The sequence below is a fragment of the Taurulus bubalis genome (assembly GCF_910589615.1).
Source record: "Taurulus bubalis genome assembly, chromosome: 9".
Taxonomy (NCBI): Eukaryota; Metazoa; Chordata; class Actinopteri; order Perciformes; family Cottidae; genus Taurulus; species Taurulus bubalis.
Genome location: NC_136597.1, coordinates 17,308,055 through 17,330,984, shown reverse-complemented (window position 1 = coordinate 17,330,984; position 22,930 = coordinate 17,308,055). Strand labels below are relative to the sequence as shown.

The 22,930-nt window shown below is 39.2% G+C and overlaps 2 protein-coding genes across 2 annotated transcripts; both read right to left on the bottom strand.

The window, feature by feature from the left end:
• Positions 1 to 397: 397 nt before the first annotated feature.
• On the bottom strand, positions 398 to 1,341 carry cUnh15orf61 (chromosome Un C15orf61 homolog; the record flags this gene model as incomplete). Its single annotated transcript, XM_079223782.1, has 2 exons — positions 398 to 905; positions 999 to 1,341. 2 exons carry the CDS (start codon positions 1,339 to 1,341, stop codon positions 778 to 780), a joined length of 471 nt encoding a protein of 156 aa, XP_079079908.1. The 3' UTR covers positions 398 to 777.
• An 855-nt stretch (positions 1,342 to 2,196) lies between these two features.
• On the bottom strand, positions 2,197 to 22,856 carry iqch (IQ motif containing H; the record flags this gene model as incomplete). The annotated part of the gene is made up of 18 exons (XM_079223340.1): positions 2,197 to 2,280; positions 2,444 to 2,552; positions 2,995 to 3,056; positions 3,499 to 3,621; positions 4,933 to 5,091; positions 8,115 to 8,401; positions 8,643 to 8,763; positions 13,409 to 13,597; positions 13,740 to 14,012; positions 14,937 to 15,121; positions 15,229 to 15,312; positions 16,253 to 16,319; positions 17,789 to 18,334; positions 18,449 to 18,636; positions 19,121 to 19,217; positions 21,283 to 21,402; positions 21,661 to 21,740; positions 22,847 to 22,856. The coding sequence occupies 18 exons, from the start codon at positions 22,854 to 22,856 to the stop codon at positions 2,197 to 2,199; spliced, it is 2,784 nt and encodes a 927-aa protein (XP_079079466.1).
• Between the last annotated feature and the right edge of the window lie 74 nt (positions 22,857 to 22,930).

Genomic DNA, 22,930 nt, shown 5'->3' with positions numbered 1-22,930 from the left:
TATACAAAGGCCACACTTTGGTAATTAAAACCTATTTCATCAGACCTGTCTTGTCACTGGGTTTTCTCTAACACTATTGACTATCTGTTGCATGCATAGTGATCACTAATTTACCTTTAAATAAATGAGCCAGGGTTATTTACAATCCTGTTACACAAAATGAAGCAAAAGACATGATAGGGTGAAATAGATTATTACACTTGGTATCGCGTTAATATTTAAGAAAATTACTTTATTTACAACTATTTATTATTCAAGAGTCTTGAGAAGCTTGCTGACCCGTAAGCACAGGTGTAAGTCCATGTGGCAAGAAAACCATTACAGCCAAATCATCGCAGTCATTTTACACCCTTTAATATTTGTTGCAAAAAACATACTTTTACAATGATTGACTCTGAAGACATGTGCACTGGAGGCAAAAACGTTCCCGAACATCGCTTTGCAAACATCCAGGAAAAAGTGTAGTGTCAAACAGTCCATTCTTTGAGAAATCCTAAAGTTCCCATTAAATGTTAATGGAAAGTCAGCTTTCCGAACAAACACTGTAAGTATTGTGTGTCAGTGTAATACCATGCATTGCTGACTCCTCCACTGCAACTCTTCAATCTTAAATAATGAAACACAAATGAAACAGTGCAGTGAAACAATAAGAGCACCAGTGACATAAGACGGCCCTTCAGTCAATGTGTCCACCAGAACAGTTGAACTGTTTTAAAAACAGCAGCTTGGCAGACAAAAGTTTCTTGAAAATACACTCAAAATAGTTGTAATCATGGTTTAGTACTGTGCGCTGCCTTCTTCTTTGTAGGCGAAATAGACTGTGACAGGTCCAACACTTGTCTGCACTGTTTCTGTTGCTCCCACCACCATCCAGCAGCCAATGCCATAAGCCAAACAAGGGATGCCTGCAGGAAAAGGACACAGTAATTATATGGTAGTGTTAAAAGAGATTCTGTATTTGATAGCAATAAAGAAGTGCATAAACTATAATTACTGACCCAGATTAAGAACTTTCAACATGGTGAAAAATCTGTCCTCAAAGTCCAGGTTCTGTGGAGGCGTTTTGGTACAGTGGTATTTTATAAAGGGGAAGCAGCCTGTTCTCAGTATTTGGTAGTTGGATCCCTGGACTCTCCAATTAAAGTTGGACAGTCCAAACTGGTCATTGTGAACGGAGCTGTAGCGGACACAGTATGACGTCCACGGCGGGAGCTCACGCTGCAGCAGGTGGCAGGTCAGCACCTCTGAGGCGGCTGCCCGCGGGCCTGTCCTGCCAAATGTGCTCGGAAACAGGACGATCTTCAGAAAGATGCTGTGCATCTTCCTAAAAAAAAACTTCATGACTTGTGTTCACCTTTCCTGCTGTTTTTATTTTTATTTAATCACCTGCAAACTACTCCCAGACAGAGCTCCGACTAGCCATAGATGATATCTACCGACATTTAAAATCATCTGACGTACAACAACATGCTGTATATAAACGTCCGTAACAGCAGTGGCACAAGGGCACAGTTCACACGAGCAACTAACGTGAGCTGAAGTTAGCGAACAAGACAGTCCCTGCTTGTAAGCTAAAGGACGGTCATTCTGCTAAAGACACATCTGCACAGAGCGACACGTCCGGATACACATGCTGAACAACACGCACGACTCGTGTTGACAATAAGAGAAAAGTGAAGAGCGCTTCTCTGTTTGATGCGCTGAGTGAGTGTTTGCCGTCTGCTCTGACCTGGTGCTCCTGCTAAAGCTTCCGGTTTGCAAACGCAGCGCCGCGCGGTTGTTCCTCTTCAACGGAGAATACATTATGTATAAATACTCAACATACTGATCTATAAACAAAATAATATGCAGTGCATAAACACTATATTTATTTGATGACACACTAGTTCAAGCATAATCTGCAATTTCCAACACAAAATAAAATGGCTTTATATAACTTGAATGAATGAATGATTAATAAATTCATGAATGAAGCCGACTCATTAACCAGTGGAATTACATTGGGCATGGTTTACTGTGTGTCCTTAAAAGCTTTCACTCTCCAATATTTAAGCATATTAAAGCCGTTAAAACACATTTCAAAACCATTTATTATAAGGTTCATGCAGATTCTGATAATGTTTTTTGAGGAATTTATTCAGCTCTGTGTTTGATCAACATTGATTTATCTCCAGGGTTTGCATATTCACAGCTGTCTTAAGCAACTGGTTTATCCTCCACAGATCGCACCTTGTTCTTAACAGTCATCTGCAGTCCATCTTCTATGTTCTTGATCAGCTCCTTCAAAAAATAAAAGACAAAATAAGTTAAATTACTACTCATTATTATGTAATCTTTAATTTGAAAATATACAATATTTACTTCTCCAAATTATTCAAGCTGACTGAAGATGCAAGTTTCATGATATAGATGAGGAGGGATCGTTAAGTCATTAACATGGTACCTTAAAATTGGTTTCTCCTTGCATTTTAGAGGGCGATATTTCCTGATGAATGACTGACAGATTCCGAGCAAAGGTCACCAGAGCTCCCTGGAGATCTTCAGAGACTGTTCTATTAACGACACCCCAAACAAACGAGTTTACTAACAGTCCCCATGTTGCCAGCTAAGAAACAATCACCTTGTTCATCTGATGGTGGTGGTTAAATGAAACTCTCAGCAGACAACATCTTCACTCTTTAGGGGGATGAGCACAGCTTGATTTAACTGTTACAGCTAAAGGATTTGAGTGACAAATATGTTAAATAACCCTCTGCTTAACAACTTGTAGAGTTTGTAACATTTACAAAGCCAGAGGTGGCATCCTAATCCTCTAAAATAATTGTCTTTAATCTCACTCTGGACACGGCTCTCATCCAGCTTATTCGCTACTGATTTTTCATGTGCTTGTGCTTTTGAAAAGCTCGGTAAAACAAACTTAAATGTGCTCAGAATTCCTTCTCCTGGCGATTAATACTGTATGTATATGGCTTTGATGCAGTAAGGAATACTCACATCATTCCAATGGTGCAACGCTCACTGCTGTCGTAAACAGCAAAAACTGTTCCTTGCTTTCTCTGAAAATTAAGAAGCACAAACACACAGTCAAAAGCAGCGCTCCATCATCACAGATTAAAAGAGTACTCCACTCGTTTAACATTGTCAGACTCTACAGTTTCAGATCAATATCAATAGGGCAGAACAAAAACAAATCTCCTTTAATATTCCATACATTCTTCTTCCTTGCTAAAACCTGGATCCTACCTACTTTACCCATACTGCAACTTGGCAGTTAGCTCCATGTGTTATGCTATCAGCATCTAAGTTATCCTTCGAGATACATTATTAAATTATCACTCGAGGCAACTATTCAAACTTTGTGCAGCTCCCTCTTTTCCCATTAGCAGTAGAAGTCCCCAAGACCTGTAAACAGACTTTGAGGTGTAAAATTGGTTTACCCTTTAAATCAATGTAAGCAGCAAAATGGACAAGATGTAAGGATGCTATGAAAGTGTTTACCTTCATGTTAAATCCTATGCCATGAGCCTTGCACACCATGAAGAACACATTATGGTACAACATGGAAAGGTTTGAGTGAAACAAGTGGCTCCCAATAACTGCATAACGATTAACCACAGGAGGCTGTAAAAAAAAGAAGAAAAAAAAGAAGAAAAAAAAGAGAGCATGAAACCACGAAAGAGACTGATAATTTCATTATGATTATTGCCATTAGTCTTCCTGAATCTAAAACAAGACAAAAGCATTTCATGTATTTACATTTGGAGTTAAAGTATAATAGGTGGTGTGTGTAAAATGGGTGGAGTAGATATGGCTGAACCCCATCCATACACATGTCCTTAGGGTCACTGTTGAGGTTGGGGAGTGTGTGTGATTAGTAAACATGATGAGTGTAGGGAACATGTGGTAAACTGTTGGGCCTTTCTTAATTAACTGCAGGGAGGAACAATTAATGTTTAGAAGACATGCCAAATACAAGATGAGCTTAATTGTACGATGCCAATCAAAGAAACCACAGTTTCAGGTCTGCAAATATTTGCATTCAATTTGAGACAAAAGCACCACCAAATGCACTGAAGGACTACTCAACGCACAATACATATCACCATAACAGAGGGGTTCTGAGCATTCGAGTGTCATAAGTAACACTAGAGAGGTTGATTACTTAAAAGTGGCAGGGCTCAAGAGGATAAAAATGTTCCTGCTTCTCAAGCACCTTTGGGAGACAAAAGAGCAGGCCTAAGCCTCTATGAGCTCAGGAGATAGCCCATAACTCGCTGAGATGGGTGTGTGCTTGCCGTTGTCAAACACAGGACCCTCACACAACAATAAAAGTGTCCAACAGGGATTTAATTGTGTTTGTAATATGCGGGCCACTAATGATGGCCACTGTTAAAACCATTAACCACTGCGGTGGCTCAACTGCTGTACTGAAGCACCAGGCTATATAGCGACTAAATGAATGTTTGATAAGAAAAAATACAAGCCGCAGATTAACAAGCGTAAACTCAGGCATACTGCTAATAAAAGGACTCTATTGTTTAAGGCCTGGCACCAGGTTGATGAGGTGTTCAAGCATGCATACACATGCATAATGAAAATGTTATGAATTATTAATGTGTTGATTATTTAGGCTCATCTATGAAAATGATAACGAATTCACAGCCTAAACACCAATTGAGCTCAGTGCGTAATTACATTATTTAGTTGTATTTAACAAAAATAAAGAGGGAAAACACTGATCTATCTTTGTGATTACTGTAGTGGTACAATACTATTCTCGTAAGTCTCAGCTTGCTTTAGAACTGGCGGTTTCTTTCTTTCACTGTAAAAGTATACAACTTCAAATGTCTAGCATTTTAAATCGACTTTCTCCCATTTTAGAAACATTTTAAATTATTAAAAATGTCCTCATAAGCATATATAAAATGGTACTTTGGCTGCAATCGGGTGTTCACAGCATTTTTCTTGGATTGGCATTGGCACTTCTAAACAGCCTGTGTGGCAATTCAGCGTTCCTCCAGTCATCATCAGAAGCATCTGAGTCATGGCCAGCTGTTCACTGTATGTGAGGTCCAGATCAATAGCCCACACCTGCAAACAAGACATTGTGAACCCTGTGTTACAGCAGAGAAAAACAGACAATATAAACTTAAATTCCAATTTAGTCACAAGAATGGAACATCAAAGTATTTCACCCACCAATCCTTAAAAAGAGAGGGGTCAGTACCTTTTAATCCCTACAGTGTTATCCATGTTGAGAGGCAGGGGAAAGGAATGGAGTGCGGTTAATGGTGTGCGCTCGACAGATTTAGGTAATTCAGTTGTGGAATGACATGTGCACAAAGTAGATCCTTCTCTGCGTATTTGTACTCAGTTTGCCTTGGGCTAGTTGGTTTGGCACAGGTCTGATGAGAAGCTAAGTTCAGATATGTATAGTAAATGGCATCATTATAAGTATATTAAGGGGTCAGGTATGGTCATAGCCTTCTGCTTAAACAGGGCTAATTTCCCCAATAATAACCTAATAGCTATGCCCTCTCTTCAAAAGTGGCAAATAAATCACCAGTGAAGGAGTTGTTAATAACTAAGTGGCAGTCGGCTGCCTCCCTTTGCTGTTCCTATTTGTCAAAGTAAACGCTCCTGCCACTGAATGCAAATCGCTGCCTGTCTGAACCCTGCAATCTCTGGAACCTGAGCATTTTATCTCCACTAACACACGGATATCTTACCAAGTACAGTGATTCTCCTATAAGCCACATTACATGTTTTATTAAATTCAAATATGTTGTGAATCATAGTTCATAGTCTAGGGCTGCAACGAACTTCAATGTTCATCATTGATTAATCTCCCAATTAGTTTCTCTATTAACCATTTTTTTATGAAAAGTCAGAAGATGGCAGAAAAGGCTTTCACATTTTTCAAGTTTCTATTTTCTTCAAATTCTTGTTTTGTCCAACCGACAGTCCAAAACCCAAAGATATGCAGTTTTACAATGACATAAGATAAGTAAAAATAAGAAACATCTTCACTTCTGAGGAGCTGCAACATGATACATTTATTTTTAATAAATAATCAAAACTATTAATCAATTATTATGATTGTTGCTGGGGAAACAAATATTCATACCTCACTTCAGGTAATTAAGTTAAAAACTATTATAATGTATGAATTTGAAAGGGGCTGTTGGAATACCCACAAATATTTCCAATTGAAGAAATACTCAAAATTGTGTTTTTAAACACTACACATCTACTAAACACTTGCAAGATGTTCATGTTTAGTAAAAGTTCAGCAGTATGTTCTGCACTCAGCCACCTTTAGCTACCACTGGACCGACACTAGTCTCTATGCATCAGGTTGGCCTGGGCCTGAGTGATGGACACACTCAACCCCGCCATTCATTCGACTCACTAAAAATCTTACTCCAATGTCTCATTGTCACTCTTAACAAAGCCGTGGGAAATGTAAGCCTGGATTGTACCTGTTTTCTATTGCCTTGCATTTTCATTAAAAACCCTGATGCTGCAGCTGGGGCCCCACCGTTCCACAATGTGAGGAAAGACTGCAAGGGCAAACATATGTGACCCACTTCTTCCCATCAAATAAAGTAGGCAGCTTTTAGCAACAGGTTTGAATCTAAATTGATGTTTAAATCCAGACAGGTTTGCCCATGTGGCTCTCCCCTGTCTCCTCTGTGTGCGGGGAGATGGTTAAGAATCTGTCTTTAATGTTCCCTCTATTGAAGCTCATGCTGTTTATAGTCTGTTCTTAATTATGCTGTCAGTGAATCCCATTCAATTTTGGGTCAACATTGAAATTGAAAATTAATTTTAAGGCTGTCATTATATCAAGTTAAAGAAAAGAGCAGGTTCAGTTCAGTTGAGAAATGGTACATTTTCAGATTTTAGTGTCACTAAAATGACAAATAAGGGGTTAAATGAAATCCTAAAATGGAAGAAATACTGTGAGATAAATATATATTTTCTTACGTTTGAATTATTATAATGTGATAAAATCCAGAGTCCATGTAAAGATTACTGACAAAAACAATCTGTATTTTAAATCGTAAAGAAATGTATAATACTAATGCACTAAAATAAAATTATTATTTATATTATTATACATGTAGATGTATGTATTTGAGATTACAAAAATGCATTGTCTGAACACTGCTTTGCTCACACTGTGAGTTAACATCTAATCCATAAGAGACTACCCTCTAGTGGCAAGCATGCCCTTAGCTAATGTCAATTCCAAATACATTTCTTATACAGAGAATACATTTTAAATGCACACACAAATAACACTTCAACAGTAAAGACAAAATAAAGAAATAGAAGAGATGCATTGAAATGTCCTGAATAAGAGGAAGATACATTACTATCTGATGTATTTTTAATGTAAGAAAAAAACACAATCAGTGTCCTTTTGTATACCCTTTTGTAAAACTGTAAAGTAGCTCTAGTGCATTCTCCACTCTTTTGCAGGTTTAATATTTTATAGACCATAATATAAACAAAGCGTTTCATTTTACAGCTCTGGATCAATAAGCAGTCAATGTAGCCACATGTTAGGAGCAGAGGTTAAACCATCATAAACCAGCCCATTTCCAATATCATAAATCAAGAAGGTTTCAACCAAACTTAATCCTGACAAATGAGATAAGGCTTCGATGGTGCATCGCTATAATAACGAGACAAATTTCAGCAGCGCACTGCAGGTAAGCAGCGAGGGGTTAAACACTGACAGGGCATCCCTATGAAGCTGCCAAATCACTTTAGAATGACCTATTGTCTGAAAGATAGGTGCCTCTGAATTTCTCGGCACTGCGAGGTTAAAGGGCAAGCCTTAAATGGTGGAATCAGTGTATCGACACGATAAGACCTGACAGTTTATTAGATGGCCTTGTGACACATTTGGTCCCTGTGCCCACTGTTTGCCTTGCCTGTTTTCTAAATCCCAGGGGAGCAGTAGAGGAGACACGTATCTGCTCCTATGGATCCCTGACCCGGCTTTAAAAAGTATTTCTTCCACCACGATGGTGAAATAGAGAGCTTGGACACCGCATGCTGCAACAGCTCAGATCATATCTATTGTAGTAGCCTGAGCTCACCTTTTGCTCCATGGTGTTGCGGTTCAGAAAGGTAGCCAGGTCTACAGAGACATAGCCCACGATAAGGCGCTGTAGACAGGCTTGGCCCACACGCATGCAGATGGCTTGCAAGGTCTCTTGGTGTACAGAGGTCTGAGGAACAGTGGAGCCTATAGCTTCCAGTTGACAGGAGCCCTGAAGCTGATCTCCACAGGACAGCATGGTCACCTCACCCCCAGGCTCCAGCAGCAGATCCACTGTCAGACAGGTGACACTTTCGGAAGGGGGGTAGGCCTCCAACACACCGCCTGGGCACACAGTGAGAGCAGAGGCATGGCTACAGTACAGACAACAACATGTTACCGATAATACAGCATCTGAACCTCTTTGTTTAATCGTCAAAAAAGTAGCATAACATTTATTAAACTTGTCAGGTCACATAGGTAACATCTGGGAACTAGGGAGGACATAGACATTACTGTTAGCATATTCCAAAAGGTTGTATTTGCACGTAAAAAAGCCTTCAGAGCCTGACAATAGGAATCTGACCATGCCTGAGGAAGGTCTTCAGGTAGCAGGCCCAGTTGGGATAGCAGGAGGTTTTGGCAGGCTGGGCGTAACGAGCAAGCCAATCTGGGACTTCATCTAAATATCTGAGCAGTACAGACTCCTGCAGAAAGAGAGTTAAGGTGCATGCATTAGGGATCTACTGAAAATTAGGTGATGATAAGTCTGAAGGACATTATATTTTGTCAAACACAAGTCACATACAAGACCTGGCTGCTTTATTTTGTCCCATTATCAAAGCCCTCTAGGTGTCGACTAGATTATTGGAAATGCCCTTGTGTTATCCGGATGACTCCAGTGACTGCTTGTTATCCTCGAGACCTTTGGTGGCTGCTTCAATTTCTGTTTGAGTGTCTGATGGATACTGCGGGAGGGTCTATCTGTGAGTGACAGCCTATTATCAGAAGGCCTCAGGAGTCTAATGGCTTTAACTCAGAGCCACAGAGACAGCACCTGCCCTCAATAACAACTCTCTCCACTGGGCAGCTGATGAATGCCTAAGCTAACCCCATCTATCTGGGGATCAATCAGGGCTTGACTGGGATCGATATCCCTCTTGTTTCTGTAACTGGGAAATGCCATAATGGTTTCACCACTTAATTATGCTGTTAATTTCTAACTTTTGTTTTAGGTGTCTCCTAAACAGTTTGGCAACTCAAGTACACCGTTTCCTCTGACAATGCTGTGATAAAGTCAAAGTAACGACTCATTATATACCATCTATCTATCTATATATATATATATATATATATATATATATATATATATATATATATATATATATAGATATATATATATCTATATATATATATATATATATAAAGATATATACATATACACTATATATATAGACATTTTGTGAGAAAACTACAATTGAATGCTGTGTTGAGTGCATGACAAGTCCAAGTGCTGGGTCTTGTTTTAAATACAGGGTTCTGTATGTAATATTGTCTGCATATGACCATTAGGCAGGAATTTAATTCGGTCATACACAATAAAACGTGTGAAACCTCCCTGAAAGTCTGAATGGAAAATAATGTCTTTGTTGTTTCATCGTTCCATCCAGAGCGTTACTTTGTTTTGAGTGCACGCTGTCTGGCTTCACTGGAGATAATGCTGTTGATATTCCAGTCATGTAACAGCCATCCTCATAGTCAAGTACTGTAAGAGGCGAGGTCAAATGCTACTCGGTGATTCCCCCTATACAAACCATAAAGCACACAATGGTGCGGCAAAAAGTGTAAAGCAACGGTTGTCATTTTTAACGGAAGAGCAAGCTCACCCCAGGACTTTGCCTATGCAGTTCACAGAAACAGCAGGACAGGAAGAAAAGAAAGAGAGGTAGTTTGCAATAAATTACTTGGACTTAAACTGCGTACAGTACTCTGTGATAGGATTCAGGCTTTGCTTGGTGTCCACATAAAGCCAAGCAATCTGGTCATAAATAAAATAGATGTTAACCTGCCTCTTTGATTGCTATTTCATCTCTCCATTACATGGTGAAACAACTGAGAAGCTACAGTTCGTCTCTGGAATAGAGGGATATCATCTGACTAGTGACACATTTTGTATGAATATTTATTTTCTGTCGCATTGTCCCACCGAAGCTACAACTTCAATCTACTACATACAACCTACTACAAATGCAATTTGTAATATTAAATTAAACATTAAGTTACTCTCTTGTTCACATTCTCCTAGTCCCTGGTCTAATTTAATATATTTGTACAAGGGCAGAACAATTTCCTCTGCTTAAAAAAATGCACCAAAAGCACTTCTGACCCTCAGTGCAATGGAAAACACAAATACAACAAGGTAAATTCAGGTTAATATGTGAAGGCTGAACATGATATACTCAAACTCTTCCATGCAATCACAGACTGCACAATATTTAGACGGAAAACATCTGTACAAAATGTTCCTGTACCTCTTCAGTGGTAGTGATTATCAAATGAACCATTTAGTTGACAAACTTTACCTAAATAAGGTGTTGCTCAAGATCTGTTTGTACACAGTGTGGCATAAAGAAAAACTCCATCTGTTGACGCTATTAGGTGTAATTTTTACCCTCTTGTGCCTAATGATCCATGTGCAAGCTGTGTGAGCGCTTAAATGTGTGTGGCCCCCTTCAGGCGTTGCATGGGTGAAGATCTACATGTCTTTAACTCTCTGTGTAAATGCTAAAAGAGGCCTGGGGGCTTTCTGAAGGCGAAACATTGTCCTGGAGGCTGTGGGCCTCACGATATTCAGAGAAACACACCATCTCCTAGACCTCTGCGGAAGCTTCTCTAAAGTGTGGATGTGAAACCCTCCTCCCTCTTGTTGGTGCACCCTTTTATGCTTTCTTTTACATAGCCAGAAGGGTTCTGATTGTTGGTTTTATTCTGAAAGACCACATGGCAGTCTTGTGAGTCAGGCTTCTTCATGCTGAGCCCTTCAGAACAAGCAATAATTACAAAAGTATGCACACAGTCTGTGTAGACTGAGGCTAAGTACACAATCTAACCCCTCTCTACTTGTCCAGGGATTATAAAGGGTATGACACGTTCCTCTGACTTGTAAAACATATTACATTATAATATGCACTTTAATCATCACTTATTTGTTTTGTTTTTGGTGACCAATGATCTTGGTGTTATTCTTGGTAATTATGAATTAATATTTAAAACGCTTCATTTGGTCATTTGTGTTGCATCAATAATTAATTGAATAGCTACTATTTTCCAAAACATAGCTCTAAGCATCAATTGCTTAAATGCTTAAATGCAACTATTCAGTATCTATCCTCTTCACTAGCTGTCATTGCCATTGCAATTAGGTCTACTTCTTTTCTGCAAAGTGGCAAGTTAATGAGAGTTATATCTCAAAATAAACTGCCATGTTTAAACATCCATCTACAATTTCTCCTGTGAAGAGATACACTGATATAAAATATTCATATGTTTCTATCTAGTCCTCAACATTGTTGCTATCTTCAATATACACAAATACAAAAGTACTGGGACGATGTCATACATTAAGGGGCTAATACATTTTAGGGGCAAACAACGTCATAAGAAAAGAATCATGCAATGAGGAGCACAGGATGTGGGCTTTGCTTTGATTAAAAGAGCAAGGTGTAGAATAAAGGCCAGTTAAAGTGTTGTGTCCATATGGCCCAGAAGCCCCGAGGCTGTTGGCCTACACTAGGGGCCTCGGCACTCTTCCCTCACCATGGGACCCCAGCTGGTGAAACAAACCCCATTTACTTTCCTGTGCTGCCTCAGCCACCATTATGGACCTTGGCTGTGGCTCAGCCACTCTCTTCCATAATTAACAGCACCAATGCCACAACAATTACAGCCCTGCACTGCAAATACAATATGAATCAAAGAACGAGCTAATAGGAACAAAACAGAGTGAGCCGTAAGAAGCTTGAGATGACTGCTGTTCTTTCAAATGGAATAAAAAGTAAAATCGTTGTGCTCCAAGCCCACAATCATTAGCCTGTAATTAGTTTACACAAAGCTCCCAGTTAAATGGCAAAATACGGTAATTAACACATGACAGAAAATCAAAGGCTACTTTGTAAGCATATGAGAAATCAGAGCCAGGGGCTCAGAAGCTGTGTACAGATTGCATCTGTACCAAATGCATGGTTTGTAAATGATTAACTGTATTTTATTTGTTTGAATAGGTCTGCGACTAAATCTGAATTTATTTTTTGAGGGGAAAGCAAATGTAAGATGTAATTTATAGAATAATTACAATGTCACACTTTTAACACTTCACACGGTACTTGTATTCAAATGTTCTCTTTACAAATGACCCAGACCTCAGTGATTGTTATGAAGTCAACAGTTATGAGACAGAAAGTTCAGTGTCGTGATGCTAGAGGTAAATAAAAGCATCAACACCAGCTGCAACTAAAGAATTCAAATGTTTAGACGAGTAATTTCTAGTTCAATATACTTTCAAGGCTTTTGTAATACAAATTAATTTAGCTGTGAATCTATGTGACAATAATCTGCACAAACGTTTTCTAAAAATATATACACATGTGAGAGAAGTGCTCTGTTGACCAAAATGTCTGTAATGTAATTGTCACTGCCAGGTGAGTTAGGGCATTAGTACCATTGGACAGGCTGCTGTTCGCCCCAACACATCGGCACTAGTTGACGTGTGTGCCTCAGAGAATGGATAATGGCTGTGTGTATAAACAGATATGTTATCTATTGATTTAATGTTCTGTGACTCTGGGGGCGATGCTCAAAATACTGTACTACAGGGACCAGCATTGCGACTGTTCTGATAAAACGCCCACTCTGGCATAAATGCTGACATCTCTCTGACCCCACTGTGACCTTCTTTCAATGATAGAAGTGAATCTAACCCTTTTTAGCTTCAAAAAGTGTTTTTTTAGCTTTAACACAACAAGGATCACAATCTCCATTTTAATATCACGCTGTTACTGTAATGTTACCTGTTATGTATCTAGTTACCATGCTAACTTTAAATGGCCGATCCCTCATTGGTATGAGTGTAATAATAATAGCAATAAAGTTGTTTTGCATTGCACTTTTCTAAAACCAGTGCTTTGGGGGGAGCGTAATAGTAAAAAACATCAATTTAGGGAGAAGTAATATTGGAACTAAAACCAAAATTCAAGCTAATTCAATACAAAATTGCATACAAATAAGTTTATAAGATGTCCTCTAAGAAGTGGTTTTATAGTTTATGACACATAATCCTCTGAGTGACATCTTTACCTGAATCCATTTTGAGTTCCATAGCTCATGACCGCAACGATAGCGTTCCTCTAGAGCCCAGTTATAGCAGCTGAGATGGCACGTGTCACAGTATGCTGTGCCACGGCCTCCATGCTCAGAGTCCATCTTGAAGAGCCAGCGCTGCACATGAATGTTTTGAGTCATGAGTCTAGCCAGTGTTTCATGAAGCTATACCAAGAGAGAGACATGTGAATTACAAACAAAATAACATAAATCTTTAGAAATAACAGTGAAAATGTGTTCTGTACTGGCACTGATAAAATACCTCATGCTGAAATGCTGTCTGTGAATTTGTGTTTTGATCTCTGACCTGGCTTATCGTGCAGATGTCTCCTTGACCAGGGGGTACGTCAACCTCTGCCGCGGTGAAGACCCTCTTCCCTCCAGATTTGGTGCTGTAGAGCTGTGCAATAGCCGGTTCTGGAGCCAGGATTGGCACTCCTAGCTCATCCGCCACTGCCAGGTCATCCACATGTGCCACCCCCCCCACAATATAGGCCTGCTTCCCCTGGATCAGGTGCTTGATGCGTTTCAGGGTGCGTGGACTGTACTTTAGCAGCGAGGATAGGCACATGTTACGGGTCTGGAAGAAAAGACAGGGGAAAGGATTTGTGCTGCAGCTAAGAGTTCTTAGTGTGTCTTCCAAGGGTTGTTTCTTGACCTGATTTATCACTGTGTACACACAACAGATCTATTATTGTAATAGCCAGCAGGGCTTTAACCTCTCCTGTATTCCAGCAGGTTGAATTGATAAAAGCTGCCTCCCCTATCCTTCACATCTTTAATGTGTGCTAGCAATGAGCTCCTTGGGAATATAACTAATTACTTCACATCTGTATTTATTTGATCCACATGGAATTATCCCTTCTGTCAGTGGCAGAATGCGCTGGCAGCCATGGGTAGCAGTGATTCATCTCAGCAACACGTCTGGCACAGTTTAACAACAAAACAGCAGGAAAATCAATAGACAGAAATGAAGAAGACCACGTCATGTTGCACATTTAATCTAGTGCAAAATAATAGAAAAGATGGATAGAATGGCTGGATGTGAAAAGACAATACAATAACATCTTCATTTTATTGTATTGAGGTAATCAAAACTATTCTGATTTTTTAAATTAAATTTGAAATGCAGCAGTTAGATAGAATAAACTGATAATAAACCAATTAATATGGAATTGTATTATTTACTGAACGCCAGCTCGAGTCCATTACATGTTTTTTAATTAAGTATAACTTAATATAGTTCTAGTGTGTTTACTTTGAAATAACAAAGATGTATAATTTCAAAAGCTGTAAAAAGGAATGAAACATTTTAAACACAGTGTAAAATAACAATCTCCTCTAGTACCCTCTAGAGGAGAATTCACAAACTACAGATGCTCGGGGCACCTCTACAGTACAATACAATTGATTGCTCTACAGTAAATTCTAAGAAGGGAATGCATTGTCAGGTTTGTTTCTTCAAAGTTGTTTGTGCACAAAATGTAAACGTGATTTATCTTACTGGGAAATAATCAATAGCCTCAGGTGTGAGGATGATGAAGCGTCTGACCGAGGAGAATGAGGCCGGAGTGGGCCTGGTGTCATCCTCGTCTGGAGCTCCATCACAATTCAGGAGGCTGGTGTAATAGTGCAAAATGTCCTCTCCGAAATGTCGTGGACATACGTAGATCACCTCCACATTTTTATCTTAAAACACACAAAGGCAATGAGGAAATCATATGTTTACAATAAAGCACACAGAGAGCATTAATATACGTTATGGCAGTGAGTGAGGTTGTAAGAAAAGCTCCTACCTCTGATATCACACAGTCTGCTTATTTGGATGTTCTGTAGGATGTCATATCTCTTCAAGTTCATACGCCGGCTCTGAGAGTATCCTGTCAGAACAAGGTCACAAAGGTCTGCACAACATTGTATCTAACATACAACATCATATCTAACTGGCTATATAAAATGTGTAGCTCTGTACAACTACTCTCATGTGTACTCTACTAGACTTGGGGGATAAGTAGTTACGTCTAATCACACAGTAGGGCAATCGGATGATTAATTTAGCCTAATAACTAGCAGGTGCAGTGTGCTGGGCATCCTGTTGCACCATGTCCAGTCACCATTGAGCTACTTCCAGTGGTGCTGCCACGATTGTACTTTATGTCTGTCTGGATTTCTGCCTGAGAGAGAATTCTCAACTGAATCAAGGTAATTAAATGATTGGATTCATGCTAATTAACAACAATGGGGTTCAACTTTCTAATTATCCTTCCTCACACAGCACTCTCTGCAGCCACCCCAAGTGCAAATAAAGCATTCCATCTGCTAGTAATTAGGCTTAATAATTTCAGACAATCACTCAATGATTTACAATGCACATGCCTGATTACAGTCTAAATGTGAGTGCCATGGTGAACTTAGATCAAGAAGGGATCATAGCTTGCACACTGTCTAGTGCAAAATCACAAAAGCCTCTTCCTCTTTTGTGTTTATTTTTTTTATAAAGCATTAAAATAAGACCTCTTGCAAATATTCAACAAAATGGCTTTTCATTTGCTTAATCTGCAAATTAAATGGTGATAGAAACTAAATTGTTCAGTTCCCTGGCATGGAGACTGTCATCACCCTGTGAGTGCTTTCCTGCAGAGAGTCATTTGAACGAGACAGAGTGCCTCCACCAGGGCCACAGACTGGGGCAGCAGAGTGGTGAGACAGGGATCTGTGGCTGTGTGTGTGTGTGTGTGTGTGTGTGTGTGTGTGTGTGTGTGTGTGTGTGTGTGTGTGTGTGTGTGTGTGTGTGTGTGTGCAGCAGGCAGAGAAAGCTACCTAATGAAGGGATGTGGATAATGGTCCTCTTGGAGGACTGGATGTGTTTCCAGTTGGCTGCCAGATGCTGGGGATGGAGAAAAGGAGTGATCAGAGAGGGGCTGCTTGGATGCGTACACATACACACACCCACACACACGTAAAAACGCATGCATGCGCACACACACACACACACACACACACACACACACACACACACACACACACACACACACACACACACACAAATCATCATTGCATAGCTAAAACACATCAAGCCAATCTCTCTCTGGGCTAACAGAAGCAAACCAAGCATAAAATACCACCTTAATTAAATTAAGCGTTTACTTTAGAATTATCTTCTCACAATTAATTCAATCAGCAAGGTACATGATGCTACTGCCAGGGGAAGATTAGCAGGCTTAATTAACAGGGTATGAATGCTTAAAGAGTGAGAACATACATTTAGTGCATGTATACACCCACAGCGATATTAAAACTAAATGAACTTGTAGGCACTAATTAATATTGTGTCAGCAGTCTAAAAGATGTTCAACCCAGATGACAGCACAGACATGACATCTATGCTGAATAGGGAAAATGTACAGAACATTATGCATCTTGGAAAACTCTGCTGTCATACTGCTCTCTTGAAGAGCTAAATAGAAGATCTTTATCTTTTGAGTTTTGGATTGCATGGTTCTACTATGGCAGAAAGAAGTTAGTAATTTTTGCAGTAATCTAATGTAGTAAATGTTCTTCATGGCTCAACGAGGCCCCAGAAAATCGTTGAATGTCTTAAGTAAGATTTTGTTGCATTAAATTAAAAGAGTTTGTATATGCTCCATGTTTTAGAAATATCCAATTCCAACCAATAGCTCCACGTGTCTAACTCAACTACCTTCACAATCATTTCCCTCTACAATCTGTTTTGATTTCAAAAACTAAAATCACTACAACACACTTTTTAAATTTAAATAGTTAAACAATATATAATATTTATAGCATGTTATTATATATTTAGTTACTGTTATATGTACTGTAATTGACCATTTTAATATATTGGGTACCTTTTGCCATTGATCTCTAGCCCTCATAATCACTGTTTCTCCATTTTTCTTCTTGCAGTTTGACTTTATTCCTCTATCTCGCTGTTGCCTCTGTTCATCTAACTCCTCTGATGTTTTGTTTTTGTCTTGATCTTTTCTGTTCTACTCTATTCATCTGGCACACTGTTCCCCTTTGCTGTTCTGTGTTTCTGTTACTCAAACCAGAAGTACTAAAGCAGCACATTTGAGTTTAAGTTACATACCATGATTAATGTCCATTTCTGTCCTTGCTTTTACAGTTATTTAGTCAGAGCGGTAAATACTCAAACACAGATTTTAAATGATAATGGTATTGTAAAATACTGTCATCAAATAAAGTTTTACTCTAATTTTGAGAAATTGGGAAAAAAAGAGAGGCAATGGTGCGCTTTGAAAACGTAAGCAAGCAATATTAAGTAAGAGAGAGGGAGCGAGAGATAAATCACACAATGATTATAAGCAACATCACCTGCGCTCTGCTGCGGAAATTCTCCAGTTGTCTGAAACGCCGGGCCTGCAGGTTGTTCCTGACATGACGCATCTGAGTGTGCATCAACCATGAGACAGCGATGATGCCTACCGCCCACTTGCGCTGGCAGTGGCGCAGGTAGGCTGTCCGGGCTAAGTAGCGCCTCCAGCGGGACTGGATGTGGATGGCAGCTGCCTCAATGCCTCCCTCTCCCTTGTAGCGCTGACCCGGGCGTAAGACCAGACTCAATACCTCTTCCCAGTTTTCAAGCACTGAGAGGAAGCCAGTCACCGGAGGAGCTTTTGACCAACCACTTTCCCAAACATGGCTTAACTCTACTAGCCGTTCCCCGCTCACTTTGGCTCGAGGCACAGCAAAGTCCCTAAGCAGCTTTTCCAGGGCCTCCAGAGCATCTACCACACTGCTCCAGCACAAACTAAAGCTCTGCTTGAAGTGACAGAAATCTGTCGCCATTGGGTTGGTCCGTCCCATTAAGATGGTAAAGTCGTATTTGCTGATATTTCCTGGAACTTGCACAGGTAGAATCTACAGAACACAGGGAAACCTAGACTTTAATAATAATAGTTTAAATAGTATATTTGTTCACCTTCTCTCTATATTTAATATAACATATATTTAAAACTATTACAGTGATCTTACATGAGGGTTTTCAGGGATAAGACTGTTGGTGGCTTGCATCATACGCCTGTGGCTCATGCTCTTGGAGGTTGTGGAGGGAGGCGGAGTCTTGGTGGCCCAGATGGGTGTGCCTTCCCTGCCTATTCTTTCACAGGTGGATCCAGGTTCTGTTTCCCACTTCAGCTGCTTGTGCCACCTGGACTTCAAGCCTATCAGTCACAAATAGACAGGCTCAACTTTACTCTATCAGTGATCAATCAGTGGAAACAGTCATCAATGTCAAATCAAGTGGCAGCTGTCCCTACTACACCAGAGTCACTGAGCAGACCTGTCTTTGAAGATGAACATGAATCCTCTCTGGAGTGAAGACAGGCAGCCTTGTGCTGGATTGACATTTGAACCAAACTTGTTTTTGGCACTGATAAAAACAGAAAATAAAGGAACAACATTAATAATGTTGTTTCTGTCCTTGTTCGTGAAAGTTTTCCGACAAAATACAAGACAATAATTCTGAAAAAACCTCACTTAGTGAATGTACAAAAGTAAATTATAGTTAGCAATTTCCTGCTGAATATAAGGTCAAAATTCCACAAACAACAACTTACCTGACATGCACACTCAATGAGCATTTGTCTATGCATACATATATCAGAGGTAAGGTGTTGGTGCTGAGGTGATACAATGTATTTTTACCTGTCCCCATGGTTTCTTCAGGCATTGCCAAGCTATTACGGCCCTTTGTGACTGGAAGACTCTCCACAGGGCCGGTTATTATTCTGCGATGTTTTGTCTGAACAGAACATTTTTTTAAGATCAGAAGTTGTACATCTTGTCTAAATAAAATAAAAGCAAAGCTACCAGACCCTGGCACTAAAAAGTTGTTGCCAACAGCTAAGGAAGCCCGGCCCTATCTACATCTAACTAAATGAAACAGTTACAGGTTTAAAGCTTGAGCATGTTTGAATTGAATGTTTTTTCTTTTCGAGAGATAATGTTGTACGTGTAGGAGGTAACCAGCCATTAATCAGACACTTGCCAGCTTGGTGATGTAAGAAAAAAAAATAACGTTCTTGCAGAATAATTATAAAGGAGAGAACTGGGATAGCTACATAATTACAAACAATAGATTTTCTGTATTCATTAAGAATTTAGAAAGGGATAAAGCTGGCACTGGCAAAGTTGTAAACCGTCCTGTAACCCATCTAACTCTACATCAATTAATCACGGTATCCAAGATTAAAGGTTATCTTAACCTTTAAGCAATTCCGTAATAAAATCAGAAGTATAATGGATGGCCTAGTTTCATATCAACAGTTTAAAATGTGTCATTACTCATAAAACACAAAGTTTTGTGCTGTGCTGATCCTCTAGACTTGTCACCTAATGTCCTCTCCTTCGTTCTCCTCAGACCACTGAGCTCTCTGACAGACCACAGGTAGTAGCCAGGTGCTGGGAGAATATCCCCTCAAAGGCACACATCTGTTTCATATGGGGTTGGGAAAAGGTGGCACCTTTTTCTAAAATTGCTAAAATGCAAAAGCTCATTTCCTGGCATGGGTATGAAGTGGAGAAGAGCTGGCCTGAGTTGCAGGCAGGAGGAGGCAGCAGGCAGAGAGCCAGTAGTTAGCAGTTGGGGAAGCTACGGCTGTCTTATTGGCATGCTGGACCAGGTACCTACTTCTGTCCTGAGACAGCTGTAAACCAGCAGCCCATAGCACAGCAATCAGGCGCCTGTTTCTTTAGAAGAATGCTGATGTGCTGCAATCTGCTGCTTTCCGCTTTCTGCAGCCAGCACTTCCATCTCTCCTATATCAGAGTGACAGTCTTGGCTGCTATTTCTCATGTCAAGTATAGATTACCGAAAACATATTGGAAAAAAAAGTGAGTAAAACATATCTAAAACTAATGCCGACCTTTGCAAAGATTAATTTGTTTGCTGTGACAAGTGCTAGCTGTCATCATTGAGCCAAGTGACCTTTATGTCACTGTCTCTCTAAGCATGATATTTGAAGCATCTATTAATGCAGACCTGGACCATCACACTTTACTCCAGCATGATGTGTCTATTCTAGGGATTAAGGGAGTAAGCATCAAGGAAAGCAGCAATGATATCCAATTTATCTTAGTTGTAGCAGAATCTTGTAATGCATTATAATCAAATCTTTCCTGAGGCATGCGCTGTATGTTACAATTAATATCAACAAAGACTCAAGACACAGGAATCCATTCTGCTCTAGATCGATCTCACTGTGGAAAGAAATTAGCTGGAGGACATGATATTATTCTGATTATAGTTTATTATTATAGTTTATTATAGTCCTTTCCAGCAGTAAAACTGAAGTGAAAAAGGATATCTGCTCCATAACTAAGAAAGCCAAAATACCAGATGTAGACTAATTTCTGCAACTATAAAAAGTAAAAATTATCCTGTGTGTTCAATTTTACAAAGCCACAACTGAATCAACTGTCACCCACTCCATGGTTGTTATTTATACAACTCAATTTAGCAACACAGTAGAGTACATTATTATGAAAAGAATAAACTATCACCTTGATTCCACCAAGAGCCTGAAATGCTCCAGGGCAGGACTGAGTGAAGTAGCATTTTTAAATTCATAGCATTTACTGTAAACCCACCAAGAGTACACTTTGCATCATAATAAGGTATTGACATGAAAGTCCTTACAATACTTATCATGATACTGGTGGCTAACAAAATATACTGTATTTTGAAACTTAATCAAACACAACTGTAAAGTGTTGTTTCTATGGATAATATGCATGGCATTTAAATGTTATAGTCCTAATTTAAAGCTTAAAGTAGATTAGTCTAGATTCATAGTCAGATTACTTACTGTATTTGTCCTCCTCTTGTGAACATCAGGGAGTGATATCCCAAATTTCTGGTGCATAATAGCTCTGTTGTTTGGATGAGCAGGATTACTCAACAAACGCTTGGTTAACGCTAACTTGTGCTGATCAAAACAGATAAAGGAAAAGTTTCAAAACTTGAGTTAGTTAATATCAACAATTTACTGTATGAATGCTGAGCAGACAAGTTTGTTGTGTTATATTTTTGTCTCTTGTGCTGCTCTACCACACCATATCTAATTTGGTTTGTCTTGCCTTAATGTGCAATACAACAGAATAGTTGGATTTCAAACTTACCTAACTACTCTATAATACTAAGTAAATAAAGGAGTTTTCACTTCTGAACAAAATTAATGATCTACCTTTTCCCCAGGTGGAATGTCTTCCCTTTGTGGACGCACATCTTGGATACTCTCCAGGGAAGGTTTCCTGTGTGATGTCTCTATTTCAGTCTCACAATACACATCACTATAATGTATGCAATTCTGAAGATACTTCTTAAGAGTTCTAACAACGAGATGGTGGGATATAAGTGTTCCCACTGTAAATTACTATACAGTAAACAACACATGTAAGCTTCTCCTTACTTACCATTTGGGAATCTGTTTCTTCTTCTGGAAGTCTTCAATTCTTGGAAGGACCAGCAGCTGCTTAGTCAGTGTGTTCAGATAATCATCTGCATGCTTCTATTTACAATGAACACAAATATATTGAATAATAATTATATAGAATAATACAAAAATAATACAAAATATTTAAACACTACTAACTGTATACAGTAGATACTGCATATTTTATAGATGTGTGTGTGTGTAGATTTGTATATATATATATATATATATATATATATATATATATATATATATATATATATATATATATATATATATACACACATGCATTCAATAGTACGGGTATCAGTGCTTATTCTGCATGAAGCATCCTCACCCTGATGCTTCTCTCTGTCTTGCCAATGGCCGCGTCCAAGGCTTGAATGTCCAGTATTGTCCCCCTCTCATTGACACTCTCAAGAGAACATTTGAGTTGTTTCAAATCCTCTTGAACCTGTAAAATACAGTTCATTGATGTACATAATGTAGAAATATTGCCTAAAAATAGCCAAGCTTGAGACTTGTTCTTGGGTATTGGTTTATCTAAATGTATTCGAGGTTTAAAAATGTATGTTAAAAGTGTATTAAACATTTTAGTTATTGTCTGCACTGTGCTCATAATTTAGTCAACTTGTTTACTTGAGCTATCCGCAAAAACTAGCGTTAGCTAGCTATAGTTAGCTAGTCTTACCAAGGTTAGCTCACTATATTCTCTAGTAAAATAGGTTATTAACTGAGGTAGACAACATTACCTGAAATAAAACTGCTCCCAACGTATCTTCGTGTTTAAGTGGGTCAGACATGTTATATTGGGTTAATAATAATACACAATAATAATACAACAACATGTGTCACAATATTATAATGAACTAATGTGAACTTCTATAGCTAACCAAACAAGTCAGCGACACGTCAATCAAACGTCTTCACACAGTACTCGCAACCATGACGACGAGAAGCAAACTTTGGGAGTTAAATTTGCCCCGAGTACGAACTGTCGGACAGTCCGCCTATACCTGTT